This window comes from Trichomycterus rosablanca, chromosome 22, assembly GCF_030014385.1.
Source record: "Trichomycterus rosablanca isolate fTriRos1 chromosome 22, fTriRos1.hap1, whole genome shotgun sequence".
NCBI classification, from domain to species: Eukaryota; Metazoa; Chordata; class Actinopteri; order Siluriformes; family Trichomycteridae; genus Trichomycterus; species Trichomycterus rosablanca.
Genome location: NC_086009.1, coordinates 19,937,392 through 19,959,059, shown reverse-complemented (window position 1 = coordinate 19,959,059; position 21,668 = coordinate 19,937,392). Strand labels below are relative to the sequence as shown.

Genomic DNA, 21,668 nt, shown 5'->3' with positions numbered 1-21,668 from the left:
CTTGTCAAACAGTCCTGGTGTGGTGTCGGTATAATACAATCTCAACCCTCCTGTCTACCAGATTCAAAATCCTATTTCCATCTGTAAAATTCTATTAATATTACAAAATATGTATAGAATTCTATTAATATTGCATAATCGGGGGTGTTATTTTTTCGACTGCACTGTAGAGCATCAAAATTGTATGACTTTTGCTCGGAATACCAGAACAAAACAAAAAAACTGCACAGTGTAGCTCTGTACCACCTCAATATCATCTGGCTTGTGCGTAGAATTTTAACGCGCTACCGAAAAGCCGCAGTGTTGCGACCGCTATCAATATTGCCCTCACTTTTGCAGAACTAAAAAACTGCACCTTGGACCACTGAGCAACTGTATTACTGAGCAACTGGACTACTGGGCAACTGTACTACTGAGCAACTGGACTACTGAGCAACTGTATTACTGTGCAACTGAGCAACTGGACTCCCGAGCAACTGTACTACTGAGCAACTGGACTCCCGAGCAACTGTACTACTGAGCAACTGGACTACTGAGCAACTGTATTACTGTGTAACTGTATTACTCAGCAACTGGACTCCCGAGCAACTGTACTACTGAGCAACTGGACTCCCGAGCAACTGTACTACTGAGCAACTGTACTACTGAGCAACTGGACTCCCGAGCAACTGTACTACTGAGCAACTGGACTACTGAGCAATTGTATTACTGTGTAACTGAACTTCTGAGCAACTGGACTAGTGTCCACGTAGACTACTGTGTAACTGAACTTCTGAGCAACTGGACTACCGAGCAACTGGACTACTGAGCAACTGGACTATTGTGCAACTGGACCACTGTCCAGCTAGACTATTGTGTAACTGAACTTCTGAGAAACTGTATTACTGAGCAACTGGACTGCTGAGCAACTGAACTCCTGAGCAGCTGGACTACCGAGCAACTGGACTACTGAGCAGCTAGACTCTTGAGCAATTATACTACTGAATAACTGGACTTAGGGTCGCAGTCGGTCCTGGTCTAATAGGAAACACTGGGCGAGAGGCAGGAATGCCCTGGAAAGGGCGCCAATACATCGCAGGGCTTCGCCCATCAGATACAGCCGATCATATCTGTGCAGACGCCCGGGTGGCCGATAGCACTGCTGATGTTTTATTAGAATTATCAGGATACGAGCGAACAAACTGACGTAGTTCCTAAACTGGTTTACATTCAGGCCAATATTGTAATAAACTACAGCCTCACTGTGGCTGCGTCCCATTCAGCCCCACTTCCCGTATTCAGGTTCATCTTGTGCTTACAAAGACCCCAAAGCCTGTGCAAAAGGCGTCTTGTTTCAAAGTTCGATCGCGCTTGTTCATTCTCAATCCTAAATAAATAAGAGGAGAAAAGCCGTCCGAGCACAGTCCGAAAATAAAGATCCGATAAAAACGTCTCGGCGCGGCACCCTCTCCGGTCTGCTCGGTAACCTCCGAGCTAAGGTAAAGAAATAAATAAAAATCACGAGAGTAAAACCAGAACGATGCAGCAGGAGACGCAGGGCACGGGCAGCGATCCTGCTACCTGATGGTACCGTTGGCTTTTGTGGAGCCCATCTGAGATTTCGGGTCGGGACTGAGCGAGCTCCAGGACGTCTCCCTGCACGCCTGCAGGACCGGACAGCCGGAGGGCGTCGCCGCGCAAACGTCCGCCGCCGCCCACACCTCCGCCACCAGGCTGTCCACCCAGCGCTCCAGTCGCGCCCCGGTCAGTCCGGCGTTCAGCTTAGCCTCCTCCACTTGACCTAAATGGACCGGGATGTTCAGGATGGGGTTCAGGCCGTGGAAGCTTTGCTCCATGTAGCTGTTTTTGGCTGGTCCGTTGTGCACCTTCAAGGCGTCCTCTGTTTAAAAAAAAGATAGAGTATTTTAATACCAACAGACCAGAAGCTTTTCACTGAATGGGCACAAATTCCCGTTGACTGGCGTCTTACCTTGGCGAATAGGCTGGTGTTTATAGTGCGTGAGCGGCGTGATAAGGAAGCGCGTCTCTGCCATGGGGCTCCAGTGGTGCAGCACTCGTACGGTCCACATGCCCGGCCGCAGCGGCGTGTTCAGCGGGGGTCTGTAGTGGGTGAACTCCGCTCCGGAGTCGATCAGGACGTCGTAGGTGGCGGCGATCACGTTAGTGGGGTCGATCCACACGACAGTCACCGTTACGTTTGCCCCTTTGGCCCACTTCTGCATTCCCACCGGCTCCTCCAGCGGTCCCATCAGGTTTCCGAAGTTCCGGAAGATTCTCTCCTTGGCATCCCAGTCTGTACCGATCTGCAAGATCCAAACCAAACGTAACAATGCACCATTAATGTTGCATAAGCATAAAACAGAGTTCTTCACTGGCCTCCCCAGTAGCCAGATCAAAATCTAACTGAATGCCTATGAGTTGTTTCCAAAACCTTGGGGAATCCATGCTATGGACAGCTGAAGGCAATCCCAGCATTCAGTGCAGCACAACTTATATGGCGAACTAATGCGGAGCAACCAACGGAGTTCTTTTCAAATGTAAATAAATTCTCATAGATTTTTTATCTGTATAAAGGTGCACAAGTGTCGTTTATTTGTAAATTCGGGCTCGTCGGGGACAGTTTAACCGTTTTCGGTACACGGAGGGAGACGTTACAGTTAGCTGGCATGTCCTTAGTAAGCACTGTAATCTCTGACTAAATAGTGCGAATCCTCTCTACTGAGGCAGCTGATCAGGTAGGCAGCAGGCAGCAGGGCAGCTCACTATGTTCACTATTCCATCACCCCGTTCCAAATCCCTAACTTTAATGCGGTCCTACTTCTGCTCTCACGGCAGATAAAGCCGGTGCAGCAAAGCGTGTAGGCATTATTTAATCCCCCTACACTCCTGGCAGACAAATCACTGATTATGCCAAAGGGCAAGATGATAGGTACGGCGCAGACTGACAGCTAAATCAATGAAGGACGTCTGAATTATTGCTCGCTTAACGGAGTATGTCAGGTGCAATGCGCGCCGGACTGAGATTACCAATAATATTCGGAGGTCAATTTCCCATCGCGGTGCACACGCCGTGTGAGCACCCGCTAGAATATATATATATATATATATATATATATATATATATATATATACAGTGTATCACAAAAGTGAGTACACCCCTCACATTTCTGCAGATATTTAAGTATATCTTTTCATGGGACAACACTGACAAAATGACACTTTGACACAATGAACAGTAGTCTGTGTGCAGCTTATATAACAGTGTAAATGTATTCTTCCCTCAAAATAACTCAATATACAGCCATTAATGTCTAAACCACCGGCAACAAAAGTGAGTACACCCCTTAGTGAAAGTTCCTGAAGTGTCAATATTTTGTGTGGCCACCATTATTTCCCAGAACTGCCTTAACTCTCCTGGGCATGGAGTTTACCAGAGCTTCACAGGTTGCCACTGGAATGCTTTTCCACTCCTCCATGACGACATCACGGAGCTGGCGGATATTCGAGACTTTGCGCTCCTCCACCTTCCGCTTGAGGATGCCCCAAAGATGTTCTATTGGGTTTAGGTCTGGAGACATGCTTGGCCAGTCCATCACCTTTACCCTCAGCCTCTTCAATAAAGCAGTGGTCGTCTTAGAGGTGTGTTTGGGGTCATTATCATGCTGGAACACTGCCCTGCGACCCAGTTTCCGGAGGGAGGGGATCATGCTCTGCTTCAGTATTTCACAGTACATATTGGAGTTCATGTGTCCCTCAATGAAATGTAACTCCCCAACACCTGCTGCACTCATGCAGCCCCAGACCATGGCATTCCCACCACCATGCTTGACTGTAGGCATGACACACTTATCTTTGTACTCCTCACCTGATTGCCGCCACACATGCTTGAGACCATCTGAACCAAACAAATTAATCTTGGTCTCATCAGACCATAGGACATGGTTCCAGTAATCCATGTCCTTTGTTGACATGTCTTCAGCAAACTGTTTGCAGGCTTTCTTGTGTAGAGACTTCAGAAGAGGCTTCCTTCTGGGGTGACAGCCATGCAGACCAATTTGATGTAGTGTGCGGCGTATGGTCTGAGCACTGACAGGCTGACCCCCCACCTTTTCAATCTCTGCAGCAATGCTGACAGCACTCCTGCACCTATCTTTCAAAGACAGCAGTTGGATGTGACGCTGAGCACGTGCACTCAGCTTCTTTGGACGACCAACGCGAGGTCTGTTCTGAGTGGACCCTGCTCTTTTAAAACGCTGGATGATCTTGGCCACTGTGCTGCAGCTCAGTTTCAGGGTGTTGGCAATCTTCCTGTAGCCTTGGCCATCTTCATGTAGCGCAACAATTCGTCTTTTAAGATCCTCAGAGAGTTCTTTGCCATGAGGTGCCATGTTGGAACTTTCAGTGACCAGTATGAGAGAGTGTGAGAGCTGTACTACTAAATTGAACACACCTGCTCCCTATGCACACCTGAGACCTAGTAACACTAACAAATCACATGACATTTTGGAGGGAAAATGACAAGCAGTGCTCAATTTATACATTTAGGGGTGTAGTCTCTTAGGGGTGTACTCACTTTTGTTGCCGGTGGTTTAGACATTAATGGCTGTATATTGAGTTATTTTGAGGGAAGAATAAATTTACACTGTTATATAAGCTGCACACAGACTACTTTTCATTGTGTCAAAGTGTCATTTTGTCAGTGTTGTCCCATGAAAAGATATACTTAAATATCTGCAGAAATGTGAGGGGTGTACTCACTTTTGTGATACACTGTATATATATATATATATATATATATATATATACACCCCGCTAGGGCATTTTTACAGCACTGCATGCAAACAAAACCCGCATTTTTTTATTTGTTTTAATCAACTGAAGCGTTTTGTTTACAACAAGCAGAGTTTTATTGTCCAAATGAGCGAACAGCCGCTCAGAAACGTGCGCTTCTGCTGACACTAATGTTGATGTGTGCACACGAACAGCAGCCGCCGATTCAGCACATCAGCGTGCATCACCCAAAATACAATCTGCCGTACGATCTACATTTAATTCTAAATCTCTTATTTACTCTGCAGAACGTGTGTGTTTCGTTTTCTAACCGATGCTCCCGATGAACATTCGGTAGCTCGTCCGCTTACAAAAAATACAGCGATTGCTTCTTCACACCTTCATATGTTCCATCCAACCTTTCAACATTTTTTTTACATACGAAACACTTTAAACGAGATTCGAACATCAGCGCTCTCCTACCTCGGCGTACTGCAGCCGATTGAAGCTGTTCGGTGGGTTGGTGAATTTGAAGAACTTCTTGGGCATCACCCAGGTCTCCAGAGTCTCCAGCTTGCTCGTGGCCAGGTTGGTGGCGTGATGCTTGATCAGGTAGCCCTGGAACTCATCGGACAGGAAGTAGATGTGGACGGATACAGGATGTCCCATAGCGTAGTACCTGCAGAAACACCAGCTCTGATTACATTTCGCTATAGCAATCATGCTGATCCTATAACGAGGGCAGTTGTAACCTAGAGGTTAAGGTACAGGACTAGTAATTAAAAGGTCACTGGTCCAAGCCCCACCACTGCCAGGTTGTCACTGTTGGACTCTTGAGCAAGGCCCTTAATTCTCAATTGCTTAGACTGTATACTGTCACAGTACGACACAGTTAGTCGAACTGGTTGTGTCTAAGGGAGGTAAGGCTGGATGGGGTATCACCGTGTTACCGTGGTCTTCTTGCTAAATGGCATAAACAAGAGTCTGGTGCTAGTCTGAGGTCCGCATCTGCCAGCATGAATGTGTGCATGATGCACAGGTGGACAATGGTCATATGCTGGTCATATTTCGATCCATTTATTCATTCAGCAAGGGTCAACAAGGTCTATTAAGAGTTTTGCTCGTCCTCTTGGTGTCTGGATAGGTTCCTAGCTTTCAAAACATACAGAAGGTGGATTGGCAGCTTTAAATTGCCCCTTTGTTCAGTCAAAAAGTTCATTCCAGTTTTGCACCCAGTTCTCCCTCTTGTGCGTTTTGGAAGGTCTGAGGAACCTGAAGTACCCAGAGGAAACCCGTCCAGACATGGGGAGAAAGGGTTTTTCAGTGGAGGACAGAGTGATGAGACGAAGCAGCAGAGAGACAAACAGAGTGGGATTTTCCAGGATGACCGGTCACCCTGTGCTCATTGTTATTCCAGTCGGTGGACCTCCTGTCCGTCAGGACAAGCGGAACAGCAAACATTTACCGTGGCCGTAAACAGTAACAGAGGCTCTATTCAGCGTCCGGCCTCGCTCTTTCTCCACCGATGTTACAGCAGCATGCCAAAAACAGAGCTGCACCACACTCCACAAACCGCCAACAAGCAGCTCCTTGTAGCCTCCCGCCCCCCTCCGTCCTCCTCCTCCTCCTCCACCCGCCTCTTTGTTTTCCCGCTCTGCACTCCTACCAACGGTGAGTCTGAACGATGAAGGGCTTCGTTTCATTCGTGCAAACTGGACCGGTGTAGTGCGGGATCCTGCGGTCTACACATCACGGATCATCGGGTTGATTTGTCCGTCTGGTCAGTTTGCGTATCGCTGTGTATCGCTGCGTATCGCTGCGTATCGCTTTCATTAGCTCAGGTGTGGATTGGACTGTGGATGCAATATGAATAGGGGGCGCTTTGGTTCGAAGCTCACACAGCTGTATGCTGCAGGCACTGCCAATTGTGCCCGCTAGATGGCGCCCAGCCGACCGGTAGCAGAGCTGAGATTCGAGCCAGGCTGTTGCAATTATGACCTCTGCTGGCTGATCCATGGCACCTGCACAATCAAACCAGGAATAATGGAGTTCGGTGCATGAATGGAGACCTGTGCACGATACGGATCTCCATACAAACCCACCACGTGCAGGTGAAAAGAAGCGGTCGACTACTGCACGCACGTCAGAGGGGGCGTGTGTTGTTTACAGCCCTCAGTCAGGAGTGGAGGTCTGCAGCAGTAGAGGTAAAATACGATCGGGTAACTGGATATGACTAGACAGACTACACAGCAAAATAAATCTGTGGACGCCTGAATATCACGTCCAAAGATTATATCCAGTAATATCGAGTTGTTTTGCTCACATTCCGATCCAGATCATTCCAAGGGCTTTCAGTGGACTTAAGGTCGGCGTTCTGTCCAGGCAAGTCGATTTCTTCCACATCAAACCCGGCCAATCGATTTCTTATTGACCTTGATTTGACAGGTGCCACGAATTTGGAGATACACGATTCTTCAGAATGTCACTGTGTGCTGTAGCATCACCACTTCCCCTGACCGGAACACTTGTGCTTCCTCAGCCCTTGTCAACAAATCAGCACACTCGCCAGCGTGATAACCGGCACTGGCAATCATATAACACCACTAAAGAGCATCGGATGGCGAAACAGGATTCATCACTCCAGAGAATGTGCTCCTAGTGCAGCAGGGGTGTTCTTTACACCAGGGTTTCTCAACTACACCAGTAATTCAGGCTATACCTGCTCCCAAATCTGATTTAGCTTTAAATGCGGTGCCCAGGTGGCGCAGTGGCACCAGCGCTGGGATTCTGAACTCCCCAAGTTCGAATATCACCTCTGTTACCGGTCGGCTGGTCCCCTAGTTGGCACGACTGGCAGTGCAAGCAGCAGACAATATTGGCCTGTAGTCTGCTGGATGGGAAAAGACTGGACTAAAAGGGGGGCAGGGGGGCGAATACACCCTCCTTATATACCCTCCTGATTGGCTATGCTAAATTAAAAGAAAACATTAGCTAAATCAACTGCAGAACTGGACGCTTGATGCTGGACGTGGTCATCTTAAAGCCGTGTGTGGACGCCAGGTCATCAAACCGGGGTTTTAATTTGGTAGCTTCAAGGCGAATCTGTTGTTGCCTTAAAAAGTTTCTACTTTACGACAGCAGAACTTGAAGAGATGAACCGAGAGTCGTTTTATACAGGCGTTATAATCAATATCAGATTACACGACTCTGGTTTTATGGAACCCACTAGTCTAACGGGATGTCCGGATACTTTTGGTTATGTAGTGTATTAATATTAGTCACCCTAACGTTAAATGTGAGTGTAATACAGCAGGACGTGAATAATAGAAGTAATTCGACTACTATTGGACATAATAAATGCATAAAATTAGCGAACAACAAACAAAACATTCTCATAGCAATAAAAAATAGAATTTATTTAGCCAGTAAAATCCGGCTTCCATGACTACAGGATAAAGTTTATTAAGCTAAAGCGTGTAATGGTGTAGGAGAGTAAAAACGACTGAATGTGTGAACGCGAGAGTGTAAACGAGGCCTCGCCGTGTTCCTGCATTAATTTAATTGCCCATGAGGACAAAATGTAATTAATTTTAGACGCGGTTGGGACGACTTCTGTCCCAACGAGGGGTCTGTCTTTGTTTATTTTTCCATTTACACACACACACACACACACACACACACACAAGAGTGCTCTACTGACTACTGCTGGAACTTCCTTTTACCTTATATAGTAAGTTGGCATTGCCCACATGCACTCTTCTCACAGCTTCTAGAACTTTGTTTACATTTTATACAGTGTACTGTCTCCACCCACATGTACTCTTCTAATAGATTCTAGAACTTTCTTTCCTTTTATAGTGTATTAGCAATGCCCACATGCACTCCTCTCACAGCTTCTACAACTTTCCTTACTTTTATAGTGAGTTGGCATTGCCCACATGCATTATTCTTACAGCTTCTAGAACTTTCTCCACTTTTTCCTCATATAGTGCACTGACTCCACCCACATATACTTTTCTAATAGTTTATAGAACTTTCTTTCCTTATATCATGTGTTCGGATTGCCTATATGCACTCTTGCACTCCTCACACAGCTTCTAGAACTTTCTTTCATTATGTGGTGTACTGGCTCCACCCACATACACTTTTCTAATAGTTTCTAGAACTTTCTTTTCTTACATAGTGTATTAACAATTCTTCTTACAGCTTCTAGAACTTTCTCTCCTTCCTTCCTTTGCCCACACGCACTCCTCTCACTGCTTCCAGAACTTATTTAGTGTGTTAACATTGCCCACATGCACTCTACTTACAGCTTCTAGTACTTTCTTTCCTTATATAGTGTGCTAACATTGCCCACATGTAGTGTAGTTTGCTGACTCCACTGAAAAACTGGTCATCATTCCAAACTAACCATAATCACTGTAGCTTCGTACTGACCTGCAGCGGTTGTTGCCGGGATCCCCCTGCAGGGAACTAACCGCCCTTTCCAGGCCCAGGCGGGCGAAGGCGTGGTAGTGGGTCAACAGGGCGTCGCTCAGGCTGTGGACGCCATCAGGTTCATCGTAAACGTTCTCCCAGTAGGCTTTGAGTCCTGGCATACCCTGTGGGTAACCTCCAAACAGGAACGCGTCCAGCTGGTTCACGATCTCCTGGTTCACACTGGCCTCGAACTTCCGGGCGAAGAAAGTGGGACGGGCCGTTTGCTACAGGGGACGGAGGAGGAGAGGAAGAGGACGATTACGATTACGACGATGATGATGATGAAAGACGCGGAAAAAGAACAAAACGTGGAGACAGACAGGAAACATGAGACAACACACTAAAAACAGTAACACGCCATCCAGAGGGATGATAACGGAGGGAAGGAAGAAAGATGAAGCAGAGGAGGAGCGTCGCTCTCCAAGGAGGCTGCTGACCTCACGCCTCACTTCTGCTAACGTCTGTCAACCTCGACTAGCTGGAAAAATCAGATCGGACTCGATAATAAGGATAAAAACAACTTTAAAATCAGAATGAGCGGGTGAGGGCTGAAGCCTTGCTGTCTAGGATACTCCTGCCTCGCGCCCAGTGTTTCCACTGGAACCAGACCTGCAGCAACCCTGACCAGGATAAGAGTATGATAAAATAAAATTAGCTTTTAAATTTTTAGAAATTTGAAGGAGGTAGACCTGTGCTACTTGGTGGAAATTCATTTTATTTGTATTATTTTATTTATCTTTGTACTGTACACCATTTATTTAATTCTACCGCCACCACATTTCATAGCAGGGAAGATTTTTTCTCTATATTTTTTTTCTCCTTGTTTGATTCTGTTTTTATTAACTCTTACTGATCTTTAATGCATTTTTCCCAATTTTACCCCAATTACCCCATCGTATTTCGCCTCTACTGTAGCAGACCTCCACTGTTGACTGAGGAGAGCCATGACTATCACGCCCCCTCTGACACGTGTGTAGTACCGACCTCTTCTTTTAATACAGAAAGTCATGCACTGATCCCCATTATTCCCCGTCTCATTATGCATGATCCATTGATCAGCCAGCAGGGGGCGTAATTGCAGCATGTGAGGATCCCGACATCCCTCCGTTCCTCAGACAAGCCAATCACTGTCCTTAAAGTGCCCGGCCGGCTGATTTTCTTTTTTAATTATTTTGCTTTTTACCTTATTTTCTTGCTCTTATTACACCTCTTGGTTTTTATATTTATATTTCATATTTCTTCTTTTTTCTATTTATGCTTTATAGCATTAATCTTATTGATCTTTAATGCATTTTTCCCAATTTTACCCCAATTACCCCTCATATTTCGCCTCTACTGTAGTGACTATTACACCCCCTCTGACACGTGTGCAGTACTGACCTCTTCTTTTAATACGGGGATCCGTATCACGTACGGAGAGTCACGCACCGATCCCCATTATTCCCCGTCTCATTATGCAGGATCCATCGATCAGCCTGCAGGGGGCGTAACTGCAGCAGTTATGAGTTCCTCCTTCTTAACGTGCCTGGCTGATTTTCTTTTTAATTCTTTTACTTTTTACCTTATTAATACCTTATCTTGGTTTTTACGGTTATATTTGTTTGCTCCTTTGATGCTTTATAGCTTTTTTTGGACGTCTTTCTTCCTTTTTGTTTCTTTGTTTTTGTATTCCTTTAAATATTTTTCATTGTTCCTCATTATTTGCATATTTGCTTTAAATTAAGCCTGAAAGAAACTTGCTTTAGTTGTTTCTTAAACTTACATAATTGCAGAATTCAGTCCTGTTGAACGGCGTATCACGGTTGGCGTGGCAGGATTAATAATTCATCATTTTTCAGGAGTTTTTTTTAGTAGTTTTTTTAATTGAGATTTTACACAAAGCAGCTGCTCAGAACTGGTGTGCCGGGGTGGCGTGGAGGAATAACAGAGGAGACGGAGCGAGGAAGAAACGCTAAAAAGAGAATAATAACGTGATTTAGAGCGTCTGCGTCCAGGAAGCTCTTTGAGCGCCGGCTGAGGACGCCTCGTGAACGGATCGAGCTGCCACGCCACATTTCAGGCTCGCCTCGGCGCTCTTTGTGCCGCTTCTTTCACAGGCTACGGTGAAAGACGTAGCATTGTTGGAGGGTAATTACTCAATCCCGCCACCGCGCTTATGCTCTTAATGGCTTTCAAAAGCACTCGCGCCCTTCCCCCAATTCTCCCAGGATGGAGCGAAATGGTTAACCACAACAAATAATCATCCAGCCTCTTCACACACACACACACGGCTCGGCTACTGATACTGAAGTCTTTCATTTCTAACCACCGTGGAAGAGTGGTCGCTACAGCAGCACCTCAAGTAGTTTTTCAGCCTCCTAAACAATTCTGATATCATCATACTGTCTCTGATTTCTGATGAGACTAAAGTTTAATTCTAAAGGTGTGTGTGTGTGTGTAAAAACTTTACATTTTGAATTCTAAGTGGTGTGTGTGTGTGTGTTGTATAAACTTTACATTTGGATTCTGAGTGGTGTGTCTGTGTGTGTTGTATAAACTTTACATTTGGATTCTGAGTGGTGTGTCTGTGTGTGTTGTATAAACTTTACATTTGGATTCTAAGTGGTGTGTGTGTGTGTGTTGTAAATCTAACAAGACACATTAGAGGGGTAAAATTAGTGCAAGAGTGAAATATGTTGGTGGTAGCATCATTCATTCATCATTTATTCATTCATTTATTTGTTTATTGTTTTACTACCACTTTTATGTCTATTTAGGGTCACAGAGCTCCAATACTAGCTAACTTACATTAAATCAACATTTTTTTATATCCCGACTATAAGAAACCCAGGCGAATAAATACAAATTCCAAGATGCAAAATCAGAGGGAGAAGGGGGGAGAAGGCTGGGGGATGAATGTTATTTGAAGGTACTGCATTCTCCAGTGTGAGATCCTCCTCTTTTCTCAGCTGCTAGGCCAAACGAAACAGCCATTTAGGAAAGGAAACCCTAATTACCCAGAAGCTCCAGCCTAAATATCTCAGCGTGTCATTTTCCCTCAGACTAACGTGAGCGGAACTTTGATTAGCACATACCGGAGCGCTCTCCACGTTTAACTCATTTCGTTTAGACTCCATCGCCCCTCACGTTTCGAGGTAAGGCGATAAGGTTACGGGGTGGGCAGCGTCCCCGCAGGAGGAGGTTTATGATGGAGCGCGTTTCCGAGGTCGCAAGTTAAAATAACGCACATTGAAGGAAACGTGTGGAGCAAAGAAGGTACACCCTCTAGATTAGGGTTCTTGAAACTTTTTTTAAAGCCACCTACAACATGTCCATGATTTTTGCAGCAACCCAGCACACAATTCATCAAAACGAAATATATTTAATTAATAAAAATATTGGCAATCTGGTCCCACTGTGGGCGGCACGACGGCTCGGTGGGTAGCACTGTCGCCTCACAGCAAGAAGGTCCTGGGTTCGATCCCCAGGCAGGGCGAACCGGGTCATTTCTGAGCGGAGTTTGCATGTTCTCCCCGTGTCTGTGTGGGTTTCTTCCGGAAGCTCCGGTTTCCTCCGACAGTCCAAAAACATGCAGTCAGATTAATTGGAGACACTGAATTGCTCTATAGGTGAATGTGTGTGTGTGTGTGTGTGTGTGTGTGTGTGCCCTGCGATGGACTGGCAACCCGTCCAGGGTGTTACTGTATGCCTTGCGCCAGCAAACCCCCCCCCACCCCCCGCGACCCTAATTGGATAAGCGGTTGAGAATGTGACGCATCTACATAGACGCATTTTACGTCATCCTCCATTCCCGAGAAGAAGGCATGTCTAAATTCTTATATACTTTAAAATGCTCCTCCTGAGGCGCCTTAATCCTGAGTGATAATCTGACTGAGCGTCCATAAAATCATTAAAGCAGCAGGTAGAAGCACGATGTTCTCTGATGATCCTCCAGTACAGTCCAGAAACCTAAATGAAAGCTATTTTGGGGGTCACTTTACGTTGTTCTTGGCCAAAATCTGATCTCAAAATCATTTAGTTCTGGTAATAATGCAGACCCAAGCCGCCCGGTTCTCTGAATGACCACAGGCAGTAAAGAAGGACAGCTGTCGAGGTCATTTCACCAGCTCGTTGACCACCACGTCCTGCCATCAGCAGCTGTTTAACGGGAACCCGAGTTATGCATCGATCCGGCCGCGGTTAATTACGCCTCCCCGCGCAGGTTAGCGCGGCTTCTTTTCTCGTTAAGACTCGGGTCCTGCCGGAGGACGCGTCTCGCGCGATTAGCTCTGTGTTGGGGCTAAATTAAAGCGCTGTAAAAAGAGGCTGGTGCGGCGTAACGCTGACTGGTACAGTATTCGGTTCAGGTGAGAGCTGGTGGGATTAGCATTACAATAGGGTCAAGTGAGTGGAGTTAATGAACTGCTCCATCTGCTCCTGTTCATTCTCCTCCTGATCTGAATGTAGAACGCTCAAGATCTCCACTCTTAAGATCTCCACGCTCAACATCTCCACCCTCAAGATCTCCACCCTCAAAATCTTCACCCTCAAAATCTTCACCCTCAAAATGTCCATGCTTTTATCCAAAGCGATTTACAGTACTGTGACTGTACATTGTCTAAGCCATTAAGGGTTAAGGGCCTTGTTTAAGGGCCCAACAGTGGCAACCTGGCACAACTGCCTTTAATAAGCAGATTAAAACCTATATAACATTATATATTACCAGACAAAAACCTATATATCGTATATATTAGCCAATTAAAAACATATATATCCTTTATATTAGCAGATTACAGCAGTTGCTCATTGAGGCAACTGACTAAATTAGTATACTAATACTACGGTATATTAATATATATCTATATAACAATATAATAATAGTTTATATATATATATATATATATATATATATATATATATATATATATATAAGGTCAGCTATTGTTCGGCGCTCCTGGAGCAGAGAGAGTTAGGGGCCTTGCTCTAGGGCCCAACAGTGGCTGCATGGCAGAGCTGGGATTCAAACTCTCAACTTTTCAGTGGACGTGGTAGTCTAGTGGGTAAAGCTTTGGACTCTTAATCAGAGGGTTGTGGGTTTAAATCCTGACTCTGCTATGCAGCCACTGTTGGGCCTCTGAGCAAGGCAGTGTTGCGCTACTCCACTTACATCAGTGCTTTTATTTCTTTATTTTGCTATTTCCTCCCAATTTATTGTACCCAATTAGTCTTCTGCTGCTGGAGACCCCTGGAGGTCGGTCTGTCACGCACTGATGTCCACGTTGCTCCACTTCTGTAAAGGCGTCTTAGGCTACTAACCAGGGTTCATACACAGCGCCGAAGACCCCGCCCACTTTTTAGCTCTGTCCACATAGCAGACTAGTGGCCGGTTGTGCCAGGTAGAAGTGCCTATCACAGCACCTATCACCTGACGTAAACAAATGCCTGACCAAATTAGCAAGACACCAAGCTGCAGGAACAGCCCCGAATTCTGAGAGTAATCAGAGTCCTACCTGGAAGCGCGGCAGGTCGGAAGGTTTGAAGTCGTTGGGCGAACAGCCGCACCAGTCCACGATGTGTTTGTACTGGCACTTGCAGCCCAGCTTCCTGTTCCAGTTGGTGATCCGGAGGTTGTTATCCACCATGCTCTCGCAGTGAGGACTGTTCTCCAGCATCGTGTGAAAGAAGGACTGCGGAGACCGGCAGATAGAGAGAGAGAGAGAGAGAGAGGGAGAACTAATGACATCTGATAAAATAAAGATGGATGGTGAACAAAGCCAACCGACCGGGAGGGCTGATCTCTTAAACGTCTACATCGCTTAAAAGAAAAAAAAAACCCGAATCTGTTGGGTCTTTCTCTGGATACAATCCAATACCTGAGAGGTGAATTACTAGCACCAGACAGGATGAAGAATTACCTCGGTTCTGCTCAGCACTAACATTGTTCTAACTCAAAAACACTCACAGTGAATGTGAAAATGAGGTAGAACTGGGGGCCGTAAATTAACGTGAGGTTATTATTAACCTAAATTGTGGACTATGTGTATCGCGCATGTTCGGACACCCTGCTTATGGTTAAATGATTAGATTATAGGTACGTTTGACGGTTTGGTGAGGAGAACATATGAGTGGAGGCTGTTATGGCTGCAAAAAGGGGGCAAACATTAGTTCTTAAACATGAGAAACAAATCTGATGGGTCAGGGTCGGGCAATCATGTCTGTGTAGGCACCCGGTCAGCCCATAGCACGGCTGACCGGGTGCCCACACGGACATGATTGCCCGACCCTGACCCATCAGAGAGAAATGATAATAAAATAATAATAATAATAATAATGATCCTGCCAGTCTCCTCACCTCCGCCGGCAGAAGCGTGTAGGCGTAGAACCGCTTCATGTTGGTCACCAGGTCGTCCTGCGAGTTGATCACGTACTCCACGAACGCGCGGTTCAGAAGGAACCAATCCGACCCGCCGTCGACGGCGATGCCCTCCGGGATCTTCCTGTCGCCCAGGCGCCACATGTGCGTGTCGCATTCGAAGAAGAGCCGGTCCAGACCCTGTTTCCTGATGAAACTGGACGGGACAAATGCGAAACGTTTACTTACATCCTGCCTGGACGCTGAAGAAAGGTCTGGTGAAAATCTCGTGGAGGAAGATGATCACCACTGAGCGAGTGTACGAGACGGCCAGAACAGAAAGGAGTTACTTAACCATGTTAAGTAACGCAAGGTCCATGACTTTGGGTGTGTGCCACCCACCTAACCACCATGCTGCCCCTACTTTGGACGCTAAAGAAAGGTCTGGTGAAAATCTCGTGGAGGAAGATGATCACCATTGAGCGGATGTACGAGACGGCCAGAACAGAAAGGAGCTACTTAACCATGTTAAGTCCCAAAAGTTATGAGACTTTGGGCATGTGCTACCCACCAAGCCACCATGCTGCCCCCTACTTTGGACGCTGAAGAAAGATCTGCTAAAAATCTCATGGAGGACGTCGATCACCACTGAGCGGATGTACGAGGCGGCCAATACAGAAAAAGAAATACTGAGCCATATTAAGTCCCAAAAGTTACATTACTTTGGGCGTGTGCTACCCACCGAGCCACCGTGCCGCCCCCTACTTTAATAATAATAAACAGAATGCGTATTTTGGCCAGTGGTGCACAAACTTTTGGACATACCGGTCATCACCGAGCTACGAGATGCTGTCTCCTACTTTAATAATAAATACCAGGGGTGCACAAACTTTTGGACATAGCTGTATCCGGTAGATGGATTTGTTATGCTAAGAAGAACATGGTGTGTACGGAGCGTTTACTCACCGAGCGTTATCTCTGCCATGAGACTTGATGAAGTTCATGTTGCGGTACTTGGAGAGGAACGCCACCAGCTGGTCATTGGTCCTGGAAGAGAAAGTGAACCGACGTTAAACAATCGTAGTTTAAAAGTTCGTCCCTTTATTCAGAGCTGAATCGTTCGCTTCGGTGCTGACGCGATCCGTAAAGTCCACGTCGATGCGCCGTTATTGAGCGGCGGGAGACCGAGGCGGATCAATCTGGCTAATGAGAGGCAGTGAAAATGAGTGCAGGGCACAGGGGGATTCTGGGAGATCTCTAGCGGCGTCGCAGTGAACCAGATAAGGCCGGCGTGCCTCGGTGCGGCGCGAGTGCCACAGCGTTCTCATTAAAGCGCTCGCACAGACGGACCGGCGGCCGAGGGCACGGCACCGCGGGGACGCCGGAGCACAGCTCGTTCGGAATGGATGAGGCCTCGAATATACTGATACCTTTATTCAAATCCCACATCTGCCAGGCTGACGTTATTGTGCATTTGAGCAAGACCCTCAACCCTCAATGCTTAGACTGTATTCAGCCACAAATGTAAGCTGATTTCTCTGCTAAAAGCCAAAAATGAACCTAAAATACCACTGTGCACAGTGTTTCTGAACTGGCTCTGGATCCCCTGCAACCCTGATCAGAATAAAGCCCAATAAAGCCTGGTGCAGCACCATCCGCTGTACAAAATCAATTATTCCCACTCTCACTGACACACACATAAACACACACACACACACACACACACACACAGCCATGCTCCTTTAGTCCGCTCAGGTCATTATACACCAGCACGAAGCCACCCCGAATTAGCACAGCGCCCGATTATAGCCTTAAACTAAAGGTTAGTCACCATCCAAACACACACATGAGAAAACCTTTAACGTGTGGTATTCTCCTGCTCACACACACGCCATGCACACACGCACACACACACACACCATGTACACACGCACACAAACACACACGCCATGCACACCAGGCATCGGCTATGAGGACGACTAACCGCTGCACAACCTCAAATCCAGAGACCTGGTCTGTGTGAGCAGAATTTAACCATCATAATTTTGTATATAAATCAATATTTTATTATCACTATTTAATCAAAGTTTTTATGTATTTTTTCTGTTGCATTATTATTTACATAACCTTATTGTGATTGTTTTTATTATATTGTATTTATAATATGTATTTTTTTTCTTGATTATTTTTGTTCATTACCTTTGTAACTGTAAAACACTTATGCAATAAATTCATTTATTTATCTGTTCTTCTTTTTATGTTATAATAAATAAGTTTTTACATTTATTATTATTATTATTAATAATTATTATTATTACCACTATTATTGTAATTTCCATATTTTTATTATAATTATTATTATTACTATTATTATTATTATTATTTCTATATTTATTATTATTATTATTATTAATATTATTGTTAATATTGTTATTTCTATATTTATTATTATTATTATTATTATTATTAATATTATTGTTACTACAGTATTGTTATTTCTATATTTATTATTATTATTTTCATAATTATTATTATTATTATTATTATTAATACTATTATTGTAATTTCTATATTTATTATTATTATTAATATTATTGTTGATATTATTATTATTATTATTACCACCACCACTACTACTACTGCTATTAATAATAATAATAATAATAATAATAATAACAATAATAATAATAATAATAATATACAGTACATGCCAGCTAAATGCCTTGAGAATGCACTGAGAGATGGATGAACAGACAGTACAGACAGTTCACAGTCTGACTCTGTTAGGTCATCACTGACCCTGAGTGACCCCCGGGGGGGAGGAAGAACGTCAGACCCCGCTCTCATCATCCTCCTCCTCCGGCTGAAAAGGCCACCGAAACAGCGGCAGTGACTCCGACAGGGCCAGAAAAACGCCGCCATTCTGCCAGGACAAAGGACTTAAACGAGCATGGGGCTCAGGAACAAAGCGTACCCACAATGCTCTGGGGCTCTCAGAGAGCCCTTTCAGAGGCAACCATGTGCAAGGACATGGGAACGACTAGCAGCGAGAGACGGCGAGCGGCCGTGACCGGGTCAGAGGTCTGCATGGGTGCAGGGCGACGGGGTCCAGCAGGGGGGGCACTGAAGCCTAAATCTACGGACAAAAAGTGTCTGTAATTAAGTTATTATAAACAAATATAAATGTTATATCGATTTTATAATTATGTAAGTGAAAGCTTTACACGCTAGGGCAGACACACATACACACACACACACACACACACACACAGTGCCTCCAATTAACCTGACTGCATGTTTTTGGACTGTGGAAGGAAACCGGAGCTCCTGGAGGAAACCCACACAGACACGAGGAGAACATGCAAACTCCACACAGAAAGGACCCGGACCACCCCGCCTGGGGATCGAACCCAGGACCTTCTTGCTGTGAGGCGACAGTGCTACCCAACGAGCCACCGTGCCGCCTCGTCGCTCGTTCATAGCTTTAAAAAATAAAATACAAATAAGTCTGTCAGGCCGGTTCTAAACCGCGCCCGGGTCCGCTCAAGTCACCGTCTTCAGCTCGAATCCTCCATCGTTTTCTCTCCATCCTCCCTCTGACCGATCGAGCACCGGGATTAACCTTGGAGCGCTACGTTACGGGATGGAAATTTATCGCCCGCCCGTATCGATCCTCCCCCCCCCCTCCGAATTCTGAAGGCCGAGAGAAATGACAGAGCCGCAGGATCAATATTAACTGAGCTGAGAGGCCGACTGAGCCGGCAGCTCGACGTCGCGTCTATTATGAATCACACGTTTTCAACACGCTCGAAAATGAAGCGTGGCTGAGCCGGCCGGATCAGTGCTGCTGGCTTTTACCTAAATTAAGCATAAAGACGCACTGGAACTGGAACAAAACTACTTTCTTTCTGTTCTGCTGTAAACAGGTTTGAGATTTGTGGAAAAAACAGGATTTAGGGGGAAATAATAAATAAATAAATAAATAAATAAATAAACACTTCTGACTAACAAATTGGCCGTATTACAGAAATCTAATGTTGTGCTTTTAAAACAGACAGTCAAACATTAACGCTTACTGTGATATCATTAAACGACACTAAACGCTAGACAACTGGGCAATTTATCCTGATCAGGGTCGGTCATTATTATAATAAGCTCATGGTCAGGTGTCCAAATACTTTCGACTGTACAGTGTATTTTAAATACGTCCAGCACAAGCACAAGATGGTTCGATCCTTCAGCGGCTCTACGAAGCATCACACCTTCTGACACGAGATCACAGAGCGGTGCTCGTAACCTCACTTGATTACCCATAATCCCCCTGAATAGCCCCCGGCGAACTGGTGCCGGTCGGCTGTGAACCCGATGCTTTCTTCAGGTGATCGATAAGCAAAAGAAGCACAACAAACCGCAGCGAGGTTTTGATTAAAGTGCAGCGGAGACGTCGGCCGCTCGACTGCTTCAGTAGCGCTGAAGTTAATAAAGCGAATTACGTGAGGTGGGCGCGGCACGCCCCGGCATTACACCGCCACAAGACCGAGAGGCTGCACCAGCCTTAACAAACGTCCTAACCCAGTTTCGAATCTTGCCTGTGCTATCGACCAACCGGGTTCCCCACACAGGCAGAACTGACTTTCCCTGAAGGAAGTAATTGCCGCTGCAATTGCACCCTCTGCTGGCTGATCAAGTCAGTTGCACAAGATAGTTGGTTGGCATGGCTCTCTGAGCCTAATGCGCTAACCCATTTTCGAATCTCGCCTGTGCTATCAGTGTGCCAGAAGCCCACACAGGCACAATTGGCTATGTCTGACGGAGGTGAAGGGGTTGAATGGGTTCATTGCTGCTGCAAATGCGCCCTCTTATGGCGATGGATGGTTTATTGACACGCCTCTCTGAGCCTAATGTGCTAACCCAGTTTTAAATCTGGCCTGTGCTATCAACCGGCCGGGTGCCCACACAGACACAACTGGCTGTGCCTGATGGGGTAAAGGGTCAAACGGGCTCCTCACTGTCGCTGCAATTGTGCCCTCTACTGGCTGATCAACACGCCTGCACAAGAGATGCTCTGTACGCCATACGGCTCTGTGTGGAACAATGTCTCTGTAGGTAAAAAGAAGTGGTCAGTGACTATGGGGGTGACTCCTAGGTCAGGGTGAAAATTAAAGGATGTTTTTGATATTTACTCTTTTGTTAGGTTAGAGGTATTTATCCACCCTCAAGTGCTCCTGAAGTTGAAGTCCTCGCAATTCCCATGATGGCAGCAGGTGGAGCATCATTTTTTAACACTGTGTTTAATAAATAAATAATTAAATAAATACCTGATGGGGTAGTCGGCGGCACTCAGGTTGATGAAGAAGTCCCACGGCCAGTGGCTCATGGACAGCAGGTCCGTCATGCTCTGTAGATACATGCTGAGCAGACTGGCACCTCCCCAGATGGTCGACATGCGCCAGGGCGTGACGCGAACATTCGGGTAGCGTTTAGCCAGCGCCAACATCTGTCTGTGAAGGTAGTTGGATCGCTGTGGAGAAACAAACAGAAATCAGCGGAGCGGGAACCCAGACCTGGACCAGGATCGATTCTCTGATGGATCATTTGTGTTGTGCGGAGTCAATTCCAGCCAATCAGAGCCTTTGTTTACACACATGGTTCAGTGTACAGGACTAATGATGGAAAACTGTCACCACTGGGCCCCTGAGCAAGGCCCTCGACCCTCACCTATACCTTTAGAACTAAAATACCCCCCCTGTCTTTTTGTCTTTGTTTCTCTCGCCCCCCCCTGTTTGTCCCTCAGGTAGCTTCTGATAGAGGAGAATCACTGCAGGAGACAAACGCCAGCTAAACAGGATCTGTCTCTCATTTCCTCTGTCTCAGCCTAAACACACACACACACACACACACACACACACACACACACACACACACACACACACACACACACACACACACACACACAGAGCAAACCCAAGCATGGACAAAAGCATTCAACACACTGCAAACACAAACACACACATATTCAGACACAACACACACAAGCAATCAAAGACACAACACACACACATGCACACACACAATCATTTAATCATGT

General features: G+C 45.8%; 1 protein-coding gene across 1 annotated transcript in view; it reads right to left on the bottom strand.

The window, feature by feature from the left end:
• Positions 1-1,556: 1,556 nt before the first annotated feature.
• xylt1 (xylosyltransferase I) overlaps positions 1,557-21,668 on the bottom strand; it is a 64,435-nt gene continuing 44,323 nt past the window's right edge. The window contains exons 4-11 of the mRNA XM_063018952.1: positions 20,899-21,101; positions 16,547-16,627; positions 15,581-15,797; positions 14,739-14,915; positions 9,208-9,473; positions 5,254-5,449; positions 1,970-2,303; positions 1,557-1,879 (exon numbers count right to left, since the gene is read on the bottom strand). Of these exons, the coding sequence (XP_062875022.1) occupies positions 1,557-1,879; positions 1,970-2,303; positions 5,254-5,449; positions 9,208-9,473; positions 14,739-14,915; positions 15,581-15,797; positions 16,547-16,627; positions 20,899-21,101 (1,797 nt within the window). The remainder of the gene's footprint in view (positions 1,880-1,969; positions 2,304-5,253; positions 5,450-9,207; positions 9,474-14,738; positions 14,916-15,580; positions 15,798-16,546; positions 16,628-20,898; positions 21,102-21,668) is intronic.